We start from the raw sequence: 22503 nt of genomic DNA, 5'->3' as shown, positions 1-22503 counted from the left end.
GAATTGAGCAGCCTATTTAATTGTATGACAGGCTGTGTCAGTTTCTAAATCAGAAAGATATAAGAAGTAACATTTAAACAATAACAATAGTTTGATTTTATTGAAAAAATATTTCAGAATGATCAAAAATACCCATTCCACTGAAATACAAGAACTCCACAGGAAGGTGAGTTATCCATGACAAACTGAAGAGGTTAAGGAAACATTAAGTTTTCATGTTCAGAGGAATTTGCATGCCCCATTACATAAAACACAGAAAGTTCATATGGAGGTAGTAAGTAAATGGCAAGGTCAAAGTATTTGTTGGCTTTTTTGGAAGGGAATTGCAATACCAGAGGAAATGTTTTTCTGAACTCTGTTGGTATAATGTACAAGGGGGAAAGCAGGCAAAATTTAAATGCAAACAACACACAAAAAATGCTGGAGGAACTCAGCAGGCCAGGCAGCATCTATGGACGAGAGTAAAATGGCGTCTCGGGCTGAGACCTTTCATCAGCGTGGGGGTTAAAAATCCACTTAATTCCTTTCTGAAGTAGGACATCACTGATCTGTGAATGGTTCAGCTTCTCAATGGCTTCTCGCACCTCACGCTTAGCTGTCACAAAATTTGTCACATTATCAGAGCACAGTGCAGGAACCCGTCCTCATCTTGCTACAAATTGTTGATGAGTATTAACAAAGGAAGCTGCGTCTAAAGAAGGTGCCACTTCAATGTGAACAGATTGTATAGCTGGACAGGTAAATATGATCCGATACCTCTTCACTGTAATCGTTCTGCTCTTCAGCTCAAAAGGTGCAAATTAGTCCACTCCTACACGTGAAGGTTCATCTGGAGGGACCCTGTCCAGAGGTAGATCTGCAATGAGCTGGCATCCTGGAGCTGTGTGTAACCATCGACAAACACTACACTTAGACAGGATTCTTCTTATAGCTGTACTAGCATCGGGATTCCAGTATTTCTGGCACAACCTGGATAACGTGTGGTTATGGCCACCATGTCCCACTTCTCGATACCTCAGAATAATGTCTGACATATGGAGATCCTTAGCGAGTATAACGGGATGTTTAGACTCTTCAGGTATGGCTGCCTTACTAAGTCAACCACCAACCCTCAAGACACCATCTTTAAGTACTGGATTGAGCTTGAAAATATGGCTGTTCCTTTTCACACTTCCTCTATTTTGCAAACAAGAATTAATCTGGAAATCTCTTTCTTTGCAAAACCCAATGATCTCCATTTCAGCCATTCTGAGCTCCTCCACTGAGAGACAACATTGGCTAATCGGATCTTGTGCTTTTCAATCTCTCTCTCCAAAGAATACCCTTGTTCTTCTTCATCCAAGTCAGACTTAGCAAGAGCAATATTCAATTGCTTCCTCTTACAACTAAAAAACACAGCGGGTTCTTAAATCTAAGAATTCAAGCCATTGTCTTCCTCAAGTGGATCAAAGACGAGAAGTAATGGGTTATACAGGTTGCTGCATCCACCTTCTCTTCAGTCTACACAACATTCATTGTAACACTCCTGTTGACTTCTGGATCATCCAGAAGGAGTTCCCCAGAACAATCAAGATAGCAGACATGCTTCATTTTCCAGGAATGCTTTCACTGCAACCCTCTAGAGGCCACATCTCCCAGGATGCTTGAATTGTTTACATACCTCCATTGAGATGCCTGCGACACCTTAAGGATTTTGGAAACTCTGTTTGCAACAAAGGTTTGGGTCCTGGAAGTTTCATTCTTGATATACTTCAGCACAGAAGTACTATCAGTCCAAAAAACGGAGTCATAAAGCTGCATTGCATACCCTTTCTCCACAATGTGTCCACACACCTTGCCATTGTAACAGCAGAGAGCTCCACAAGGGAGGGAAACTAACTTCAATGGAACTACCCGAGACTTTCCCACGATAAAAGCACTCTGCACCTGACACATATGTTGTGCAACAATAGGTAGGTCACTGCTCCAGAGACATTTTCATTTGCATCTGTAAAGTGGTGTAACATTGAAACAGCAACTGTTTTTCTCCTCTCTCACTGTGATCTCTCTCCCTCTCTCCCTTGTTAGTGAGAGGGAGAGCCTGAGGGATGCTGAACCGTTAGGATGAACAGTAGTTTTTGATGGACTGTCGACCATGGTCTCTCTTTGAAGCTTTGCTGTTGCTTGCATGGTGGGTGGTGTGAGTGCTGATGTTTTCTGCTAGAGTAAGTGGGGGGAGAGGGAGAAGGGGAGGGGGTATTATTGATGCTGCTTGCTGCTGTTTGTATGTGGGAGGGGGCAGGGGGCTTTGGGGTTCTTAAGTTTTTTTCTGTCATTCATTCTTTGGGGTCTTCTGTTTTGAGGATGTCTGCTGAGATCTGGTCTTAGAATGTGGTCTGTCCATATGATAAAAGGGTTCTTGGCCCCCTCAAGCTGGTGATGCCATCCCTCCAGAACCAACTTTACCACAAGCAGCTCTCTGTAATGTCGTAATTCACCTCCGGTGGGTGTTGTCAGCGTGGCTGCCACTGAGCTGAAATTTTTGATGAACTTTCGGTAAAAGTTGGCAAATCCCAGGAATAGTTGGACTTGTTTCACATTGGATGATTGTGTCTAATCTCCGACGGCCTGTGTCTTACTAGAGTCCATCTTGGGATTGCCATTAGAGATGATGAAACCCAAAAATGAAATAGTGGTTATGTGAGATTTGGACTTTTCCTGCTTGACTTAAAGTCCATGATTAAGAAGCCTCTTTAGGATAGCATGAGCAACATGTTCCTCCATGGACTTCAAGAAAATTAGGATGTCGTCCAAGTAGATGGAGGTGTACTTATGGAGAGCATCCCAGAGCATGTAGTTTATAACGGCCTGTAAAATTGCTGGCGTGTTCACAAGACCAAAAGGCATGACCAGGTGCTCCTAGTGTTCTGTCAGTATGTTGAATGCCGTCTTCCACTTGTCACCCTCGTCTAAGCGAACCAAATTTTCCGCAATCTGCAAGTCCAGCTTTGAGAATACTCTTGCTCCATGGAGAATCTCAAAGGCATTGTTCATGAGTGGAAGGGGATAACGATTTTTGGCCATTGTGCAATTCAGTCCTCTATATTCAATGCATGACCACAGACTCCTGTCCTTTTACTGTACAAAAAAGAAGCCGGCACCAGCTAGAGAGGTGGAGGGCCAAATGAATCCCAGGGCAAGAGCATCTTTTATATACTCCTCCATAGTGCTTCTCTCCGGGCCTGAGACGGCGTATAATCAACCCTGTGGAGGACAAGTACCAGGCAGTAGATCTACTGCACAGTTGTAGGGTCGGTGCTATGGAAGAGCCAAGGCCTTTCCTTTCCTGAAATCTCTTCCAAATCTTTGTAGACAGAAGGGATTTCTACCAGCTTGGGAGCTGCAATTACCCTGGACCTTCCTCTGAGGATGACTCCTGAGGCTCCTTAAGTGTGAGCGTGATTCAGCAGACCGCAGATTCTTTTTCATAGGTTCAGAAGAGTCTTTAGTGAAAACAGAGGCCAAATCACAGTACATATCCTTGTCTGTCTCCTCAGACATTGGCAGCGAGGCATGACAAATGGCCCTTGTTCTCCTGGAACTAGGCTCCCAGGGTCTTCGTTTTGAAGCCTTTTCCTTAGACAGGACCTGGCAACTGGAGCCCTTTGGCTTAGCTGCTAGAGTTCCAGACTGCTTGAGTTGCTCTTGAACTAGAGATCTAGTTCCTGCACACCCCTGACTGAACAGGGTCACCAGCCTGTTGGCTGGAGCCAGCTTGTTTGCCCTTGAAGGCAGGACTGGGTTTCCTGAAAGCTCCAGGTTACCCTGAACAGATGTCTGCCCTTTGTTGGCCTCGTTAGTCTCGGTAGAGTCCGGGGGCCAGAACACCAGGCTGAAAACATACCTTCTTTTAGTGACTGCTGGACCATACAATCATCTTTTCTTGCTTCCAGTTCATGGAAAGGTTATGCTGGGACAGGATCAGGGATTTGTGAGGAGACTCAATGATATAGAAACTAATGTCCTTTGCGCAATCCTCCATTCTCATCTGCAAGACCAATGCCTGCTGTCGGATCTGCCTGGAACCAAGCGGACGGCTGACTAAAACAGTTGCCGGCATGGGCAGTTCAACTCCTGCAGTGGTATGTTGAGTCAACGGTGGTCCACAAGTCCAGGAAATTTCCTGCTGCCGCAGAGTCCAAAAAAACATTCACTTTGTTGGTTCACTCCCAGGAGATCTCTGCCCCCTGCATGACACCAAAATCTGTGAGGTTGGGGGTAGTGGCTGCTACCATTACAGTCTTCCCAACACCAGACAATCTTAACAATTCTCCCGATGGCTGCAGTTTTAGATATTCGACCCACAGGTGACCTGCTTCCTCACAGTAATAGCAGCGACCTCGACCCTGCTGCCAGAAGCTCATATCGGCGGAGATTTTTAAGTGGCCGATTTGCAGGACTCTTCAGGATACTGAGCAGGAGATGGTCTGAGATTGGTGGGATTGAGGCTCAGCTTGGGCTAGCAATCTTCCGCCTGTTGATGCGGTTCCACTTACGGTCTGCCAGATGATTATTGAGATGAATGGATTAGTCAAGTCCTACTCTGGCTCTCTGAAGGTGAGGTCATCCTTCAGTTTGTCTTGAAGCCTGTGCCGGTATAGAGTGGCTAAGCCTTCCTGTTCCAGCCATTCTCTTGGGCCAAGGTCTGAAACTCAATAGGGTAGTTGGTTGCTGACTGTCCACCCTGTCAAATCTTCATCAGACGGTCTGAGGTTCAGCTGGCTCCAGCAGGGTGATGGAACACCTTCCTCATGGCGGCCATGAATTTCCCTGAATCCAAACAAACCTCCGACCATCATTCCCAGTGTGTGGTGGCCCAATCCGGGGCTCTTCCAGTCAGAAGAGAGATAATGAAGGCCAACTTTCCATTCTCCGAGGGGAACCGGAACAGCTGGAGTTCGAACATTAATGAGCATTGAATGATGAAATCACGACAAGAGCCTGGGTCACCATTGAATATCTCTGGGGTTGGAAGATGAACTGGCTCTGCAGAGTGATTGACTGGCACTCCCAAGCGACTTTAGCTTCCTTCTTGTGAAAGTTGACAAACGGCTACGTGGAGAACTGCAGGCTCTGCCTGGAAATCTTCTCACTGTGACCAGTCACAAAGGATGTAAGACTGCTACCCTGCTGGGTCCATACTGGCTCATTGTGACGAGAGTCCTTGACGAGGATGGTAAGTGTCATAGCCGAGTCTAGTTTCACTGGAGTCACATCCTTTTATTTGAGGAAGAAGAAGGCACATACTTGTATATGCAGGGATTCCAGTGGGAATTCTGACAGAGTTATCACAAATTGACCCAATATACTGGCACTAGTGCAGTTAAGTCTAGAATGAATGAGAAATTAATTGAGGTCTTCAACTAAATTAATACAAGACAATACTATTATTTACTATGAGGTTGCATTCAATACAATCATACCTTCAGTTCTAATCACCAAGCTCCAAAACCTGGGCTTCTGTACCTCCCTCTAAAACTGAATCCTTGACTTCCTCATCGGAAGAACACAATCTGTGCAGATTGGAAATAACCTCTCCTCTTTGCTAACAATCAACACTGGCACACCTCAAGCTTAGCCCAGTGCTCTACTCTGTCTACACCCATGACTGAGTGGCCATGAACAGCTCAAAAGGCATCGATAAATTTGTCAGTGACAACTATTGTTGGGGGAATTTCAGATGGTGACGAGGAAGCGTAAAGGAGTGAGATAGATCAGATGTTTGACTGATGCTGCAACATCAACCTTGACCTCAATGTCAGTAAGACTATGGAATTGATTGTTTACTTCAGGAAGGGAAAGTCAAGGGTACTCACACCCCAGTCTTCATCGAGGGGTCTGCAGTGGAAAGGTTGAGCAGTTTCAAATTCCAGGTATCAACATCTCTAATATGTTACCTTTTATGAGAGGGGGATGTTGCTGATTTGGAGACTGATGTTCTTGTTGGTGGTTTTCTGTGTGGGTGATCTATTAGTTTGTGTGTGAGAGAGAGGGGGTTGGGGGTTTGGGGTTTCTGATGTTCCAGCTAACGTTTTCCATGTGGGGTCAGGGGGGGTGGAGTTGATGTCTTTTCTTTCAACAACACCCATGTTTTTTCTGTATTTCATGACTATCTGGAGAAGACAAATATCAGAGTTGTGTTATATGTGCATACTTTGGCAATAAACTGAACCCTTGAATCTTTGAATCTTTGAACATGTTGATGCAATTACAAAGAAGGCATGACATTGGCTATGTTTCATTAGGAGTCTGAGGAGGCTTGGTATGTCACTAAAGATTCTCGTAAATTTCTACAGATGTACTGTGGAGAGCATTCTAACTGGTTGCATCACCACCTGGTATGGCGGAGCTACTACACAGGATCAGAAAAAGCTGCAGAAAGTTGCGAACTCAGCCAGCTCTATCATGGACACTAGCTTCTCTAGCATCAAAGACACCTTCAAAAGGCAGTGGCTCACAAAGGTGGCATCGATCATTAAGGACCCCAACCACCCAGGCCATGCTCTCTTCTCATTGCTGCCATCAAGAAGAAAATACACACTCAGTGTTTCAGGATCAGCTTCTTCCCCTCCTCCATAAGATTTCTGGATCCACAATAAACCTGTGTACACTACCTCCCTATTTTTCCCCTTTTTTTGTTTCATTTTGCTCTGTGAATTTAATTTAATTTATATATACGATTCTTACTGTAATTTATAATTTCTTATTATTAAGGTGAAATTGGCAGTTTCTGTTGCCAATCAGCCTCATTATTGATTTGATGGTAGTATAGCCATTTTGGAAAACAATGTCCCTGCTAATGTCTTTTTAACAGACATGGGTGAAAAAAACTTTACGCTGCAGTAATAACATACCCCTAGTTATTAAATACCCACAAGCTTGTCATTTTATTCCTGCTGTTGCTGTAATTCTAGGGCCGTGGTGGATGCAGAAGGTAGATGCTGAGGTACATTCCTTACCACACATCTGATTCCTGAGCATCATTGCTCTTGCAACACAAAGTGGCAAGCAGAACACCCAGGCAGGGAGTCAGATATAGGAACAGTGGAAAGCAGTACAGGGCAAACAGCTGGGAGGAAGAAGGATCAAGGATTTTCAACTGGAAGTCAGATTTGGTGACATGTTCATGAAATACTTATTTCACCTGAACCTCTGTGGTGATTACCAAGTCAAATATTCACACCACATTCAACATGATTTCTCCAAAATGAACCAACTGTCGCAGCCCTACCTCAACCTCAGAGCCAGGCAGGGTCATGAATCCAGAACCATTTGGTGACTGAGGCCAAGATCTTTGCAACATCTCAACCTTTTCCATGCATTTGTTGCATTAGTGAAGATATAGACACTCTCAGTTCAAACTAATAGGATCCCATTCGATTATCTCTAGCTGGAGACCAATGCCAGAGAGAACACCCAGAATGTGGTCACTGGACCACGGGCATCCTGGCCTCTTGGTCTCCTGCTCCTCTTCTATTGTCCAGCTTCTCCACCAAGTGCAGCATGTAAAAACGTTGGGATAAGCTCTCCGTGCTACGGAAATCTCCAGTCGTTCAATGTGTGCCAGCTGCAGCTTCAGCCACAATGTAACTCACGGTTAAGCAATAATTGTTGATTTTAAATGGCGTTCACTTTTCACAACCATGGCTTTCATGATGAAGTGCTCTGCGGATGGATGTACAATGCAGACCGCTGCCTGCTTTATACTGTGTAGGTGCAAGAGCTTTGTATCTCACCTGAGAGCAGACCATGATCCAAGATATGTCGAGGAGGGACATGGTTACCAGTTTAAATAATCATGTTGATGACCAACACATAAACAATAGCTCACTTTAAAGGTAAGTATAAAGCTGTAAATAATGATCCATTACTTCGGAAGGAAAGGATAATGAAATCAGGGAACCTGAGGTCTGAGCAGCTTCTCCAAACCTGAAGATAGGAATGGCATCTAGCAACAGAGATTAAACACATCGATAATCTTAACTTAATCAGGTAGGGTCAGCATGAATTTGTTAAAGGTTTTTACTGACAAGGCTAATGGCATTGTTTGAGCTTACATGTGTGATGAATATTCCTTGTTGGAATATCCAGAAAGAAATTGATAAAATTTGACTTTAGAGCTCTTAGGAAAAATAGATTTAAAAACTGGGGGCAATCCTGCACTTTGAGAATTGTTAAATCCTGGTTTAGATTTAGATTTAGAGATACATCACAGTATCAGATTTTTCCAGCCCAAGGAGCCTGCTCTGCCCAATTATACCAATGTGACCAATTAACCTACTAACCCGTACGTCTTTGGAATGTGGGTGGAAACCAGAACCCCTTCAGGAAGCCCCCATGGTTTTGTAAAATGATCAGTCTTCTTACAGACAGTGATGGAATTGAACTCGAGTCGATGATGCTGCAATGGCATTACAACAACCACTGCACTACCATGTTGCCTATAATAAGCCCAAAACAGGTAGTTATGGATACACGAAAGAAGAATGCTTCAGAAATAAACAAACAGCAAAAATGAGGCAAACTCTTCTGAAATGGTCAGACACTAGATGATGAGAAGAGGCAGAGACATTTTAATTTGTGATATTCAATAAGGTTCCTTCTTCCTAGCGATCAGTGCAGGGGCCCCAGGTACTCATGATATGGATTTCATGAATTAAGTGAGAGAAATAAACATAATATCTTGGACTGTGAACGCAGCACAAAGCTGGGTGGGAATGTAAGGTCTGAGAAAGAAGCAGCGAAACACCAGTTTGATTTCGACAGGTTGTGACAGTGGGAAGATACAATGCAATCTAAGGCGTTCACGTTGGCTCAAGAACCAAATGAAAAGGGAGTAAGCTTTCCTTGAACCAGATGGTGTGGGACTTCAGGCTATTGTGCAAGGAGAACCAAGGACTTTTGTGCACTGGTCATTGAAGGTAGGCATGTAGGTGCAGCAGTTGTCTAAGGCGGTATATGATATGCTGGCCTTCACAGCGAGAGGATTCGAGAAAGGCTGCAAGGACTAGGTTAGTGCATTTTATTATCCATCAAGAAGTATACTTTGTTCTGGGTCCTCCAATCCACGGAGCCCTATCGCCAGCCCAGCTTCAGCAAATTACTAAATGTTGGATGCCAAATGAAGTGAATAGTGATGTTGCCTCTACTCATTGCGGAGGTTTCAGTCACAGTGTGAGGAAAAATGCATGCCACTTAAAACAATAAACGCGACAAAGTCTGCCAATGCTGGAAATCCATCTATAGGTGCTGCCTGGCCAGCTGAGTTCCTGCAGCATTTTGTGTGTGTAACTTAAAGCAATGTTTTAATGTACTCACCATTTTATGGTGGGCGATTCCAGATTCCTTAATCTCGGGATTCTTGAATGTTTGTTTAATTCTGTGTCCTTTTGCTACCAATTCATCAGGTTTATACTCACGTTTGGTTTATCAAAACTAATTGCACCATCTTCATGAAACAACGGGTGATGAGGGCAATTTTCACAAAAACACTTGTTTGGGAGTGTGACTTCTTTGCCACAAGTTGTTGACAGGACTTCAAATATCCTTCATTTGTCTTCACCTCTTCAGACCTCTGACGGACACTTCCAGTATTAAAATGACCCCATTAATGATGAAAGATTGACAACTCTCTTCTGTGTGCATCAATGCCAATTGATGCTCTGAGTATTTAAATAGTAACCTTTTGTTGTAATATTCAACTTCTTATCCATATAGACTTGCTCATCATCTCACATATTAATTTAATTTTGTCTCCTACCTACTGTTTTAAAGTACTCTGCATTTCTTTACAGCTTTTTCATATCCCCAACTATGATATGGTTGGAAATACAGTTAAATCCACACCCTCTTTTTTCAGCATTCGCCATTTGTCACTTTGAATATTGAATATTTGATGATGTGACTTGGATTGACTTTAATAGTAAGCATTCTGGCTTTTAAATCATAGCTTCTTGAACCTTGTATGTCCTGTTACAATGTTCCAAGTCTTATGTTCTACTTGTTACATCCCATTATACTGATGCAGCATCAAAGAGGCATTTAACATTTGGACAATATAAAACATCTTAAGGGAGCAGGAGAAGGAAATAGAGAGGTTTACAAAGCAAATGTCGGAGCATTGTTACTATTAGTGGGGTAGAAGGACGGATGCACGGCAAGCTGCATTTGGAAATGAGATGATTTTGTTTTGAAGCAAGAATGGGGTGAAGGGAAGTCATAGACTGGAGTATGGACAGACCATGAGAAAGGATGAGGACACGGACAAGTTTAAATAGGAAGTACTGGAAAACCAGGAGCAGGAGCAAGTCAGCAAAGACAGCAGTAACACGAACAAGGATCAAGCACAAGCTGACCCTGTCACAGACATTGGAAGTGACCAAGACATGGTGTTGATGACCGTGAACATGAAACTGTAATAGATTTGGTGTTATCAGTTTGCATGTCTCAAATATGATATTAAAAAACTAAAGCACTTGAAGAATTAGATTAATTTTTCATCTTAATCAGTGGCAAGTATACAGCATTTCAAAGGTGCATTTAATGTCAGAGAAATGCATACAATATACATCCTGAAATTCTTTGTCTTCACAACCATCCACAACAGCACAGGAGTGCCCCAAAGAATGAATGATAGTTAAATGTTAGAACCTCAAAGCACCCCCAGCTCCTCCCCCACACATAAGCAGTAGCAAAGCAACAACCACCCCCCACACCCACCAGCAAAAAAAAGCATCAGCGCCCCCCATCGAGAACTCAAGCGTGGAGCAAAGCATCAATAAAGACACTGACTTGCAGTACCCCAAAGACTACTCATTCACCCGGTAATTCGACATACCACAGGCTCTCTCTCTCCCTAATAAGGGAAAAAGAGGTGTCCCTGATTTACAGCGAGAGGGGAGACATGACAAATAACTTACTGATTTACAATGTTAAAAGTGTGTTGCGATGCTTCTTCCGAGCTCTGCGCCTGAAGAATTCGGGTCTCTGGGCACACAGCCAGCAGCCAAGTCACTACTTTTGATCTTCCATCTCCCATGATGCACCAGGTGGCGGCACCAACCTCGAGTCCACCCACCTCCAGAGCCACAGAATCCCTAAACCCCGAAGGCGCAGTAGTCTTCTAGGCCTCGTCCCTGGTATATTGAATATCAGCCAGTCGTGAGACCCCCGACAGCAGGTCCCATTCCCACAAAGAACAGAAGTAAGCGTGTAACTCCAGGTCGAGGTCGTCAAAAGAACCCTGAATGGGAAAAACAGAGATATTAAAGACAGAAATAGAGCTGTTTCCGAAGATGCAAGCAAAGTAGCTGCCGTTAGGTGCCATCGTCCTCCTAGGCTCCACCCCTAAGATTTAATATCATTCTGGACAATACCAATAACTTTAGGCACTTTTACAAGGGCTATTAGGGGTGATCCATGAGCATGAATGAAAGAAAAGGCAAGCTTTGTCACCCAACAGGAGAATGATTTATGCAATGAAAGATGTGAATTAAAGGAGACAAAAGTTCTTAAGGTTTCAAGGCTTTAAAAACATTTCTCTTTTTGCCTTTTTGTCGAAAGGTTAAAGGAAAATGAGAAGAGAGAAAGGCACATTACAATAAAGAACCCTTTACAACACTGAAGGCTCGAACAAAAAACCAACAATAAGAAGCCTCAAATAAAAGAAAATCTGCAGATGCTGGAGATCCAAGCAACATACACAAAATGCTGGAGGAACTCAGCAGACAAGGCAGCATCTAGAGAAAAGAGTAAACAAACGATGTTTCAGGCTGAGACCCTTCATCACGACTGAAGAAAAAAGATGAGAAGTCAGAGTAAGAAGGTGGGGGGAGGGGAGGAAGAAGTTCAAGGTGGCTGGTAATAGGTGAAACTGGGGAAGGGGGAGGGGGGTGCAGTAAAGAGCTGGGAAGTTGATTAGTGATAGAGATAAAGGGCTGGAGAAGGCTGAATTTGATAGGAGAGGACAGAAGGCCATGGGAAAAAAAGGGAAGACCACTAGAGGAAGGTGATAGACAGGCAAGGAGATGTGATAGACAGGCAAGAAGTTGTGAGAGAGGGAAATGGGAATGGGGAATGTTGAAGGGGGTGTGGCAATTACCAGAAGTTAGAGAAATCGATGTTCATGCCGTCAGTTTGGAGGCTACCCAGACAGAATATAAGGTGCTGCTCCTCCAACCCGAGTGTGGCCTCATCGTGACAGCAGAGAAGACCATGCACTGATATGTTGGAATGGGAATGGGAAGCAAAATTAAAATGGGTGGCCACCGAGCCATCCCACCTTCTTTTGGTAGTTGGAGTGTAGGTTCTTGAAGAGGTCTCCTAATCTACGTTGACTGTCATTGATATAGTGGAGGTCACTGCAGGTGCTCCAGATACTGCAGAAAAGACTCATAGGTGAAGTGTTGTCGACTGTTTGGGCCCCTGAATGCTAGTGAGGAAGGCGGTGTAGGGGCTGGTGTAGCACTTGTTCCACTTGCCGGGAGGCACAAATTTACAAGGGAGTCACGTAGGGAGTGATCCTCAGCAGAAACTGTAAGGGCGGGGGGAGGAAAAGATGTGTTTGGTGGTGGGATCCTGTTGGAGCTGGTGGAAGTTACCGAGAATTATATGCTACATGTGGAGGCTGGTCAGGTGGGAGGTGAGAACAAGAGGAACCCTATCCCTGGTGGGGTGGTGGGTGGATGGAGTGAGGACAGATGTGCGTGAAATACAAGAGATGTGGGTGAGGGCAGTGTTGATGGTGTAGGACGGAAAGCCCCTTTCTCTGAAGAAGGAAGATACCTCATTAGTTCTGGAATGAAAAGCTTTAGCCTGAGAGCAGATGCAGCAAAGCTGAAGGAATTGAGAGAAGGGGATGGCATTTTTACAAGTAACAAGGTGGGAAGAGTTATAGTTCAGGTCGCTGTGAGAATCAGTGGGTTTAAAAAAGACATCAGTACATAAGCTGTCTCCAGAGAAAGAGATAGAGAGATCACGAAAGGGGAGGGAGGTGTCAGAATTGGACCAAGTACATTTGAGGGCAGGGTGGAAGTTAGAGGCAAAGGTGATGAAGTTGACGAGCTCTGCAGGGGTGCAGGAAGTGGCACCAATACGTTTGTTGATGTAGTGTAGTAAAGTTAGGGAATGATACTGCTGCAGGCTTGGAACATAGACTGTTCCATGTAGCCAACAAAAGGGCAGGCTTAGCTGAGATCCATGCGAGTGCCATGACTACACCTTTTGTTTGAAGGAAGTGGGAAGAGCTGAAGGAGAAATTATTAAGAGTGAGGACCAGCAATATAATAAAAAACTTCAATAATATATGTTAGATGTTTTGACAGTCAGCACAGTATTGTTGTTCTAAGAGAATACTTTAGAGAAATGTGCACAGGCCCAAAATAATCCAAATGTCAATACCTTGAAGAACAGAAGGAGCCACAAATAAAACTTCACATATCCATTACAACACTACATAAAGTAGAGGAAGACACTGAAATATTCCAATTTGAAAGATTGCCAACAGTTCAAAATTCATCTACAAATTCTTAAGGAGTGAATGTATAGCAATGAAGTTATGTCAGCAATTTGCCGGAAGATGTGAACAATGAAAATTTGAATATATAGCTAGATTTGTTCACTAATAAGGCCTCTAAAAACAGAAGTTAATCCTTGAGATGAGAGGGGTTGAGAATCAATAAAATTCTGCATCTCGGGTGGTTGTGTAGATTCAGCTATTGAATATACATAAGACAGATGATTAGGTTTTTGGAGATTTCAAATAAAGGAATTAGATGGTTAGGCAGGAGAGTGGCACTGAAATAAAAGCCATGATCTTGTTGAATGGTAGAACAGACACAATGGGCAGAATAGTCTATTATGTTTAATTTTTATGTTCTTATTCAAACAATGCCTATTAACCTCATCAGTCATCTGTGTATAAATTGCAGTTATAGTTCACATAGAAGAGACAATGTTCAAACTGAGGAGTTTTTGGCAGCTAAACGAGCAGGATTTAGAATGAAAAAGAGCAGATCTTTAACAAATGGGGCATATGGGAAAAACAGCTACAATACCAAAAAGCTTACTGAACTAGAAGGCCTTTGGGAAAAATTTAGACAGGATATGAAATGATGGATAACGGAAAATCAAAAGTGATCATATTATTGATGAAATTATGAAATAATTCATGCCAAAGAGTGCAATTTTTATGATTGAAAATGACTGCACCTTTTCAGCAATGAGTTCATCACTAATATTCTCGCTCCTGTTTTGCTCAGTAACTTCCTAGAAAATGCACCATAAGAACCAATGAATATCACAATGAAAGTTATGTGCAAAGGAGCTAGAATTACTATATGAAGAGGAAAAAACTACAAATGCTTTAAATCTCATCTTATGAAATCATAAAGTTGCATAGAAAATTATCTAACAGCTCATCATGAATATTCTGATCATTTTTCCCATCCACACTAAATCTATTTGACCACATTAGGTCTGTATCTTTGTATGCTTTATCTATTTATGTGTATATCTGTCTCTTAAACATAGTAATTGCATTTAACTTCACTAGTGCTGTGGCAATGAGATCCAGAAATCAACCACACTCTGGATAAAAAGAAACTTAGTCTTCAATCACTTTCAAATCTCTTTCTCCTCACCTTAAAACCATGTGTTCTTATTTTTGCTACTCCCACCATGGGAAGAAGATTTCCTCTCCATGTCTCTTATAATTTTATATTATCGAGTCATTCCGCAGCCTCCTTCATCCAATCTCTCCCCCTAGCTAAAGTCTTTCAAACCAGGCCACATCCTGGCGAACCTCCACTGTACCCTCGGCAGCACTGTTACATTCTTCCGAGAGTGCGGCAACCAGAACTGCACGCAATAATCCAAGTGCAGAGCTTTGTAAAACTGAAACATAACTTCCAATCTTTTATATTCTAAGACCTGAACTATAGAGCACAACCCTATCTACCAGTGTTGCCACTTTCAAAGAACTATAGACTTGAAAGATCCCTCAACATTCCTCATTTTCCCTCTCTCTTGGCCATGAATTTGAATCAATTTCCATTTCTCCAGCGTCTCCATCATTTCTTTAGGCTTTTCTAGTTTATTTCATGTAAAGCACCCTTTTCAATCAACATGATCTCTTTACTGTTAACCTGCTAATCATCCAATATATTTTAAGCCACATGAAAGCTAATGGCATAAATAGTTCCTTCTAATCCTTACCGGTCTTCTCTATTTTAATGCCACTATCACTCTCCTTTCAATCCTTGCTATGGTATTACACCTTTAATCTGTATTCATTCCCCAGAAATTCCTAACCAAAAACTCTAATCAGGTGTTCATCCTCACCTCAACTTTGATTTAACTCTAAAATCTGAACAATGACGTCACCCCACACATTCTTTTCCTCTATGATCCTTCAACAGCAATGGATTTTGCTTCCAGTGTCTAGTTCAGAGTCACCATCAAAAACTGTGTGGGAGAGGATCACAGAAACAGGAGAGCGGCTACCAACCAACCTTACTGAATGAGTCGGCTTAGTGCTCCCGGATCTGCTTGGCTCAATCCAGCACAATTGTTGTGGCTTGGGGGTGGGTAGAGATAGTAGGAAAAGAGAAAGGTAGAGTGTACAGAAATGCTCCAGTCCACCCAACAGAAGATGCCTGTTGCTCTGTACCAAATGGCAATTCTATACTCATCCATCCCAATGGTCTTTATAAGAGGGGCCATCCATAAATTGGGTTATACATGCCTCATCCATCTGAGGTTCTGGTCAATAGGAATATTAACATGGAGGGAATTAGTGATGATGATGCCATTGAATATCATGTATGGATGATAGGATTGTCTTTTGTTGGAGATGGCCATTATATGGCACCTTATGGCCTAAATGGAACTTGTCACTTACTTTCTCATGCCTGAACATTGTGCAAGTCCTGCTGCTTCAGACAAGTGCTGCTCCATTTTCCGAGAAGTTGCTAACAGAATTGAACAATCATCAGGGAACATCCCCATTTCTGACCGAGCGATGGAAGGAAGGCCATTGATGAAGCAGCTGAAGATGGTTGGGCAAAAACACTTCCTGAGGAACTCAGGTAGGGAAGTCCTTGCATGGGAATAATTGCCTTCAAATAACTGCAAATATCTTCCTTTTTGCATGGTATGATTATCCATTAGCATTCTCTTTTTGTTGACCATTGCCTTTAATTTTGCTGGAGTGCCTTGGTACCACATCTGAAATGTTACCTTTATTTTAAGGAGTGTCACTCTCAATGCACCTGGAGAATCAGCTCTTTGGTCCATGTTTGGACCAACACCATGTTGAAATCTGGAACAAAGTGACTGCATAAAATTCAAACTGGGCATCAATGAGTAGATTATTAAGTGCCATTTGATACCATGTCAACAACAGCTTTCATCACTGTTGACCATTGCGAGTAGAATGATTGGCCATAATTAGCCACATTGGATTTGTCTTGCTCTTACTGGACATGGCATACTTGGAACATTTTCCACCTTGTTGAGTGGATTCCAAAATTGTAACTGCACTACAACAGATGGCTTGGAAGTGGAGCTGGTCCTGGGGTGCAGGTCTTCAGCTGAGACATTTTCTTATCCTGTACACTTAGCTGAGAGCACTGGATACAATAGTTTCTTGACATCATGCAGAATGAATTGATTTGAGCGAAGTTGATCTTCTGAGATGGTGGGAATCTCAGGAGGAAGCTAAGATGGATAATCTCTTCAGCATGTATGACTAAATGTGATTGTGAAGGCTGTCAGATGCTGGGCCTCAGCATCAATAAAAACAGGAAGCACTTGTACCCTACTTGTAGTATGGATTTAATTGCTCATTACTATTCATATCTCACTTACTGTAGGTAGGACTACAAACCATTGCTGATCCTTGACATGCAGTTTTGTTTAAAGGAGAATTAAATGGATAGATTTTAAAGGAAGAGCTGCTAAAGAAAGGGAAAAGGCAGAGGCTCTTCTGGAGCAGGAGTTACCAGGAACCCCTTGGTTAATGGTAAGGATCCATGGCATAATAAAGGTTGGGAACTCCGGTTTGAGTGTATTTCAGAGTTTAAGGCATGGCTGAAAATATGAACAAGTCAAAGGAGATGCAAAAGCTCAGATCTAGAGGTAGAGAGTAGAAGGGCTGTAAGATGTACAATCTGACACAACTGTTGAAAAATTCTTTGCCCCAAGGAAACTTGTACTGTATTAACTTCGTATGCTGATGCTGTGTGAAATTTGACAATTCCTGGGTGAAGTGACGGTAAAGGCAATATACTGTAGGTAAGTACTATGATGTTCAAAACAAGTTGCACTGTGGAGGAAAGGAAATTAAGTGCAATGAATTATGGTAATTAATTCACTTGAGTATAATTTATAAATAAAAACATTCTTGCATTATTTTAAATTCCATACCTTGTGTGGAGTTATGTATGTTTGCATACATAGCTTCAACTTTATACTTCGTGTACAAATTCTGAAATGGAAAGGTTCAGCTAGTTGTCCCTGTAACAATAAATCTAGAATCTAGGACAGTGACAGGTATAGTGCATTCTCTTACAATGTCCTATGAAGTCTAGGGTTATAAACTACATCTCATCTCATTTTGTTATCAAGCATACAAGCTTCAGATGTAATTAAACTTTTTCAATACGCTTCTGTCTACATTTAATCTGATGTGAATAATTGCAATAATGACTTAAGGTGCATTGGTTACTTTCACTGCGCTGTTAACAAATCTGCACCTTAGCTACAATGTAATTTCAATAATGCCATAAGCGATTGCATAAACAACTGTTTAAAACAAAGGCTCTGATAAACTATAGAATATTTTAAGTGCTATGTAATACCAATTCTCAAAACCAATAGATCTTGGATATTGAAATACAAGTGACATCCAAATTTCGTAACTGTTTTATATGCAGTTAAATCATCACAGAAATCCTCCTCTCTCCTTGACGTGAGGTGTTTTGCTTGAGTTTTCTAAATTTGTCTACTCATAACCAGTGAACAGATGTAGATGCAAACAAGATCTGCAGATATAGAGGAGGCCACTCTGGGAGCACTAGAACACCGAGGCCTCCTGTATATCAGTGAGACCCGACGTAGATAGGGAGACCACTTCGGCGAGCACCTATGCTCCTTTCACCAGGAAAATATCGGGATCTCCCAGTAGCCATCCATTTTAATTCCACTTCCCATTCTGACAGGTCAGTCCATGACCTCCTTTGCTGTCATGATGAAGCCACACTCAGGTTGGAGCACCAACAGCTTGTATTCCATCTGGGTAGCTTCCAACCTGATGGCATTAACATTGATTTCTCAAACTCCTAGTAATGCCTCCTCACTATTCCACATTCCCTTTTCCCTCTCTCGCCTTATCTTCTTACCTGCCCATCACCTCCCTCTGGTCCCCCTCCCCCTTTTCTTTTGTCCATGTCATTCTGTCCTCTCCTATTAGATTCCCCCTTCTCCACCTCTTTATCACTTTCACCATTCAACTTCCCAGCTCTTCACCCCACACCCCTTCCTGCTTCACACATCACCTTGTGCTTCTTCCTCCCCTCCCACCACCTTCTAAATCTGACTCCTCATTTTTTTTTCTCCAGTCCTGGTGAAGTATCTCAGCCTGAAACATCGACTGTACTCTTTTCCATAGATGCTGCCTGACCTGCTGAGATCCTCCAGGATCTGAAGTCAAAGCATTTTACACAGTTTCCAAAAACTAATTCCTATACCTTCTAAAGCATCATTACTTGAAAATTTTTTTTAAAAAATCACATTTAAGTGAATTCATGCCTCTATGTTCATAAATATCAGAATTACAGCCTCAAATCCATGAGGTTATCAGAAATTTCTATGTTAAAAATGAGCACAACTTACAGACAGGTCCTTCCCAGCTTTCAAATGCCTGACCTACAGTATGCACAATCGCACAATCCATAAACTTCTTTGGGAGACCAGCAGGATGGATTTGCTTGTTGCTGCAAGGCTGCAGACATCTTCTGCTGCCTAGATGGTCTGTTCATGGCAGCACTTCTGGGATACAAACAGTTCAATTGAATGGACCCCTTCTGTGTAGGACCTGTAATAGCATTCCCAAAATCCCATTACCTATTTTCATAAAGATTTAACTATATAAGGATAATGAAAATAGATGCTTCTTAATTTAAAGCAAATTGCTGAGAACTACACTGCTACAAATAGCTAAGTATTTTCCCAGTTTTTTCAGTCACAATCTAGCCATATTTGTTCAGATAGGCAGAGCAAATGGAAACAAAGATTGATTTTATAATAACCTGCTTTTTTTATTCAGGAAAGCAGCAATGTAATTTTATTGTCTTCCATTCTTCGTCTTTGCAACCAACCCCACCTCCCTAGTGTTTAAAGGTATAGTTTTTATTACTGTAGATTTAAATTTTAAAAATTTGTGCCATTTTTGGTCACAAGAAGTGGAATGACAGAATGCTGACGATCTTCCAGTGAATAGAATTTGAACTATAGCTGGGAGAATTTACAATTCTTGTAACCACCGCCTCCATGCTCTTAATTAGAGGTATTCTTCAGCTTAGAATTCCTTAGTCGGTCACTAATGTGACTGTGCCTACAACAAGAAAATGATTACAACAATTAGCTGTCTATATTATTGTCAATACAAGCTACATTGTTAACAACATGAAAAGATCTGAATAACAGATGTAAGAGTTCAGTTTAACAGAATTTTTATTGACTTGCCCTTCAACCCCTCTTAACTCTTTTCAGTCCCTGAAGATACTTCAACACTAATGCAGTAAGAGGGCAAACTGGCAAATGTCCTTTTTTTTTGTATACACACAGGCTGACCTATTGTAATGAAGAACTTAAGAATGTGTGTTGTAGATGGATCCTGAGTTTCATGCTCACTGAAAAAATAAGCAGGATCATTTTATTGTTACTTTATCATATGGTCTTGAATTATTGATCCAAAGTTTTCAGAAACAAGATGTAAGCAAATCTTTATGCATGCCCTGGCAACTCTCCAAGTGCCACCAGGTTTGATATTCCAATGTATATACATATAAACACTACAAACCAAAACTTCCTAGCAGCTGTTCACAAGGATTTTTAAGACGACTATCTGATAATGGACTCTCCATTGGGGATCCATGGGGGATCAAAAGGATGTAGCACGTACAGTGGGGAATCTCCCACATATCTGCTCTAGGTTAGTCCTGGCATAGCAAAAGTTTCTCCCTTTGTTGAAATAGAGGGGAACAGCTGTAAAGGATGAACCTTGACTTATATTAGCTTGATTTAAAAACATGCAAGTATTGTTATTGCACATTTATTTACAAACATTTGAAGCATTCTAGTTATTAAAATGTGCAATAACAACACTTACATGTTTTTAAATCAATAACTAGAATGCTTCAAATGTTTGTAAATATCAGAAACAATTTAAAAATCGAAGTTTTTGATAACCATTACCACAAAAATGCTGAAAAGTTTCAAAGTCATATTAGGCCTCTAACATAGTAGAATTCACACTTGTTTAGGCCCACCTCCTTTCAATGCCTCTCATGGAGCCAACTTAGTGCAGGAAGATGAACCTGGGAGATCCGAGGAATCTATATGTCTCTGATGGTGCTACAAGTAAGTTTTTCATTGTATCTGTACCTCACCATACTTGTGCATATGACCAACTCAACTTGACTTGATGGTCATCATGGTTTTTTTTTTAAAAACAGCAACTTTAAAAAGCACAGCTAACTCTGTCTGACCACAGAATTTAAATTATGAAAATTAACCATGTATTAACTTTCACACTAATGCTTTTGTTTGGATCATAATGATCATTTGGATCAAATGAAATATAGATTTGTAGCATATAAATACATATTTCCTCTATTTAGTAAAAATAATTCTGGGAATTTTCAGTTAGGTTAAGTTAAGTGCAGATTGACTAATATAGAAAAGAGCACATATTAAATCTTAAAACATAGATAGTAGGAAAGAATATTACAATTCTTTCTAACTCATGATGGGGAATGTTTGAAAATTGCTCATACTGACAAGATTCACTATAAATATGTAAATTAATATATGCCAGAACAGGCTAAAATATTGTTAAAGTATTATTATTAATGCTTACACTTTGTTGAATTATTCTTTAAAATTACTGGAAAAACATTCAATTTAAATGTCTGCTAAATGCAAGACAGAATATTCCATTTTGTAGAATTGCTTATTATATCTTCTCATTAAGTACAACTTTTAGAATGAAATTTAAAGAATAGCAATTTGAAATGGCCATTATTGAAAGATTAACAATGAATCTACATATTTATGGAGTCATTATTGAATAAGGATTTCATGTTTGCATTCAAACAAAACATGCCTTGGTTCCTTTGGCCAGGAAGCACAGACAAGAAGTATCACTGTTGCTAAAGACCCATTATGGGCAACTACTTATTTTGAAAGGTGTGCAAGCTAAATCAAGCAAAATCCAAGGTCATTAAAAACCGAAGCCACATTATGTCCACTAAACTTAATTGAAATTTTTAAAAGATTTGAATGCATCATTGTGTTCTTAAGTCAGATATTGAATTACATAATGTTTTCCTTCCTATGTCTTCCTGTTGCAGGAAAAACACTACAACACTAACTTTCAGCTGTATGAATAAGACCTTATGCTTTTTTGTTTGCTCAGTAGTTGTTGCCTTGGTAAGTACAGCAATGGAAACTATAGTATTTTATATGGCTTGTTTTAAAATACCAACATCTATAAATTACTTTGCAAGTAATTTACAATTTTGTTCCTTACCCTTGTTTATAATAAAACTATTCTTACCATCCTTCAATTTCAACAAAATATACACTTGTGTAATCATTATCAGCTTTCCTTTTGTATTATTCTATTATTGCTAAATATACGAATTGTAATATACTAATCATACTTTAAATTCATTCAAAATATTGTGGAGAAATTATTGCAGGAAGAAAGGAAGAGGTTGTGTTGATGTTTTTTTTTAGTTACTACTGGGCTGGAAGAAAAATAGTCCTCTAAATAAATGATTCTGTTATTGTTAAGGACAAGTAATCCCAAATTCTTAAGGACCAGAATCCCAACTGGTATTGAATGATAAAAATGGACATCATTGTTTGCCTTATGAAGGTTTTGATTTATAAAGCTGCATTTTTGGCAGCGGTAGAACTTTCCAAGACAGTTTTAGCATCCTTTTTGCAGTGGGCAAGAAAAAAACGACGTGGAAAAGTTATGAATTTTGTTTCATACCAATACTTAGTGCATCATACAACTTGAGGATGCATGATCATTTGAACATAAAAGCTGACAAGGAATACCTCAGAAGTAAATGTTTCTAATAACTTCCATTACACAAACACCATGGAACACCTCCTAAACAATTGATATACATGTAGACACAGCCTTTACAGGAAAATCATTCAAATAAATTA

General features: G+C 41.0%; 1 protein-coding gene across 1 annotated transcript in view; it reads right to left on the bottom strand.

The window, feature by feature from the left end:
• Nucleotides 1-19351: 19351 nt before the first annotated feature.
• The window catches only part of sncaip (synuclein, alpha interacting protein), a 111458-nt gene continuing 108306 nt past the window's right edge, over nt 19352-22503 (bottom strand). Inside the window, exon 11 of the mRNA XM_063068713.1 lies at nt 19352-19651. Coding sequence (XP_062924783.1) covers nt 19626-19651 — 26 coding nt within the window. The 3' untranslated portion in view covers nt 19352-19625. The remainder of the gene's footprint in view (nt 19652-22503) is intronic.

The sequence above is a fragment of the Mobula hypostoma genome, chromosome 16 (assembly GCF_963921235.1).
Source record: "Mobula hypostoma chromosome 16, sMobHyp1.1, whole genome shotgun sequence".
Lineage (NCBI taxonomy): Eukaryota > Metazoa > Chordata > Chondrichthyes > Myliobatiformes > Myliobatidae > Mobula > Mobula hypostoma.
The sequence above is the reverse complement of the archived record's forward strand: the minus strand, read 5'-3'. Positions and strand labels throughout refer to the sequence as shown.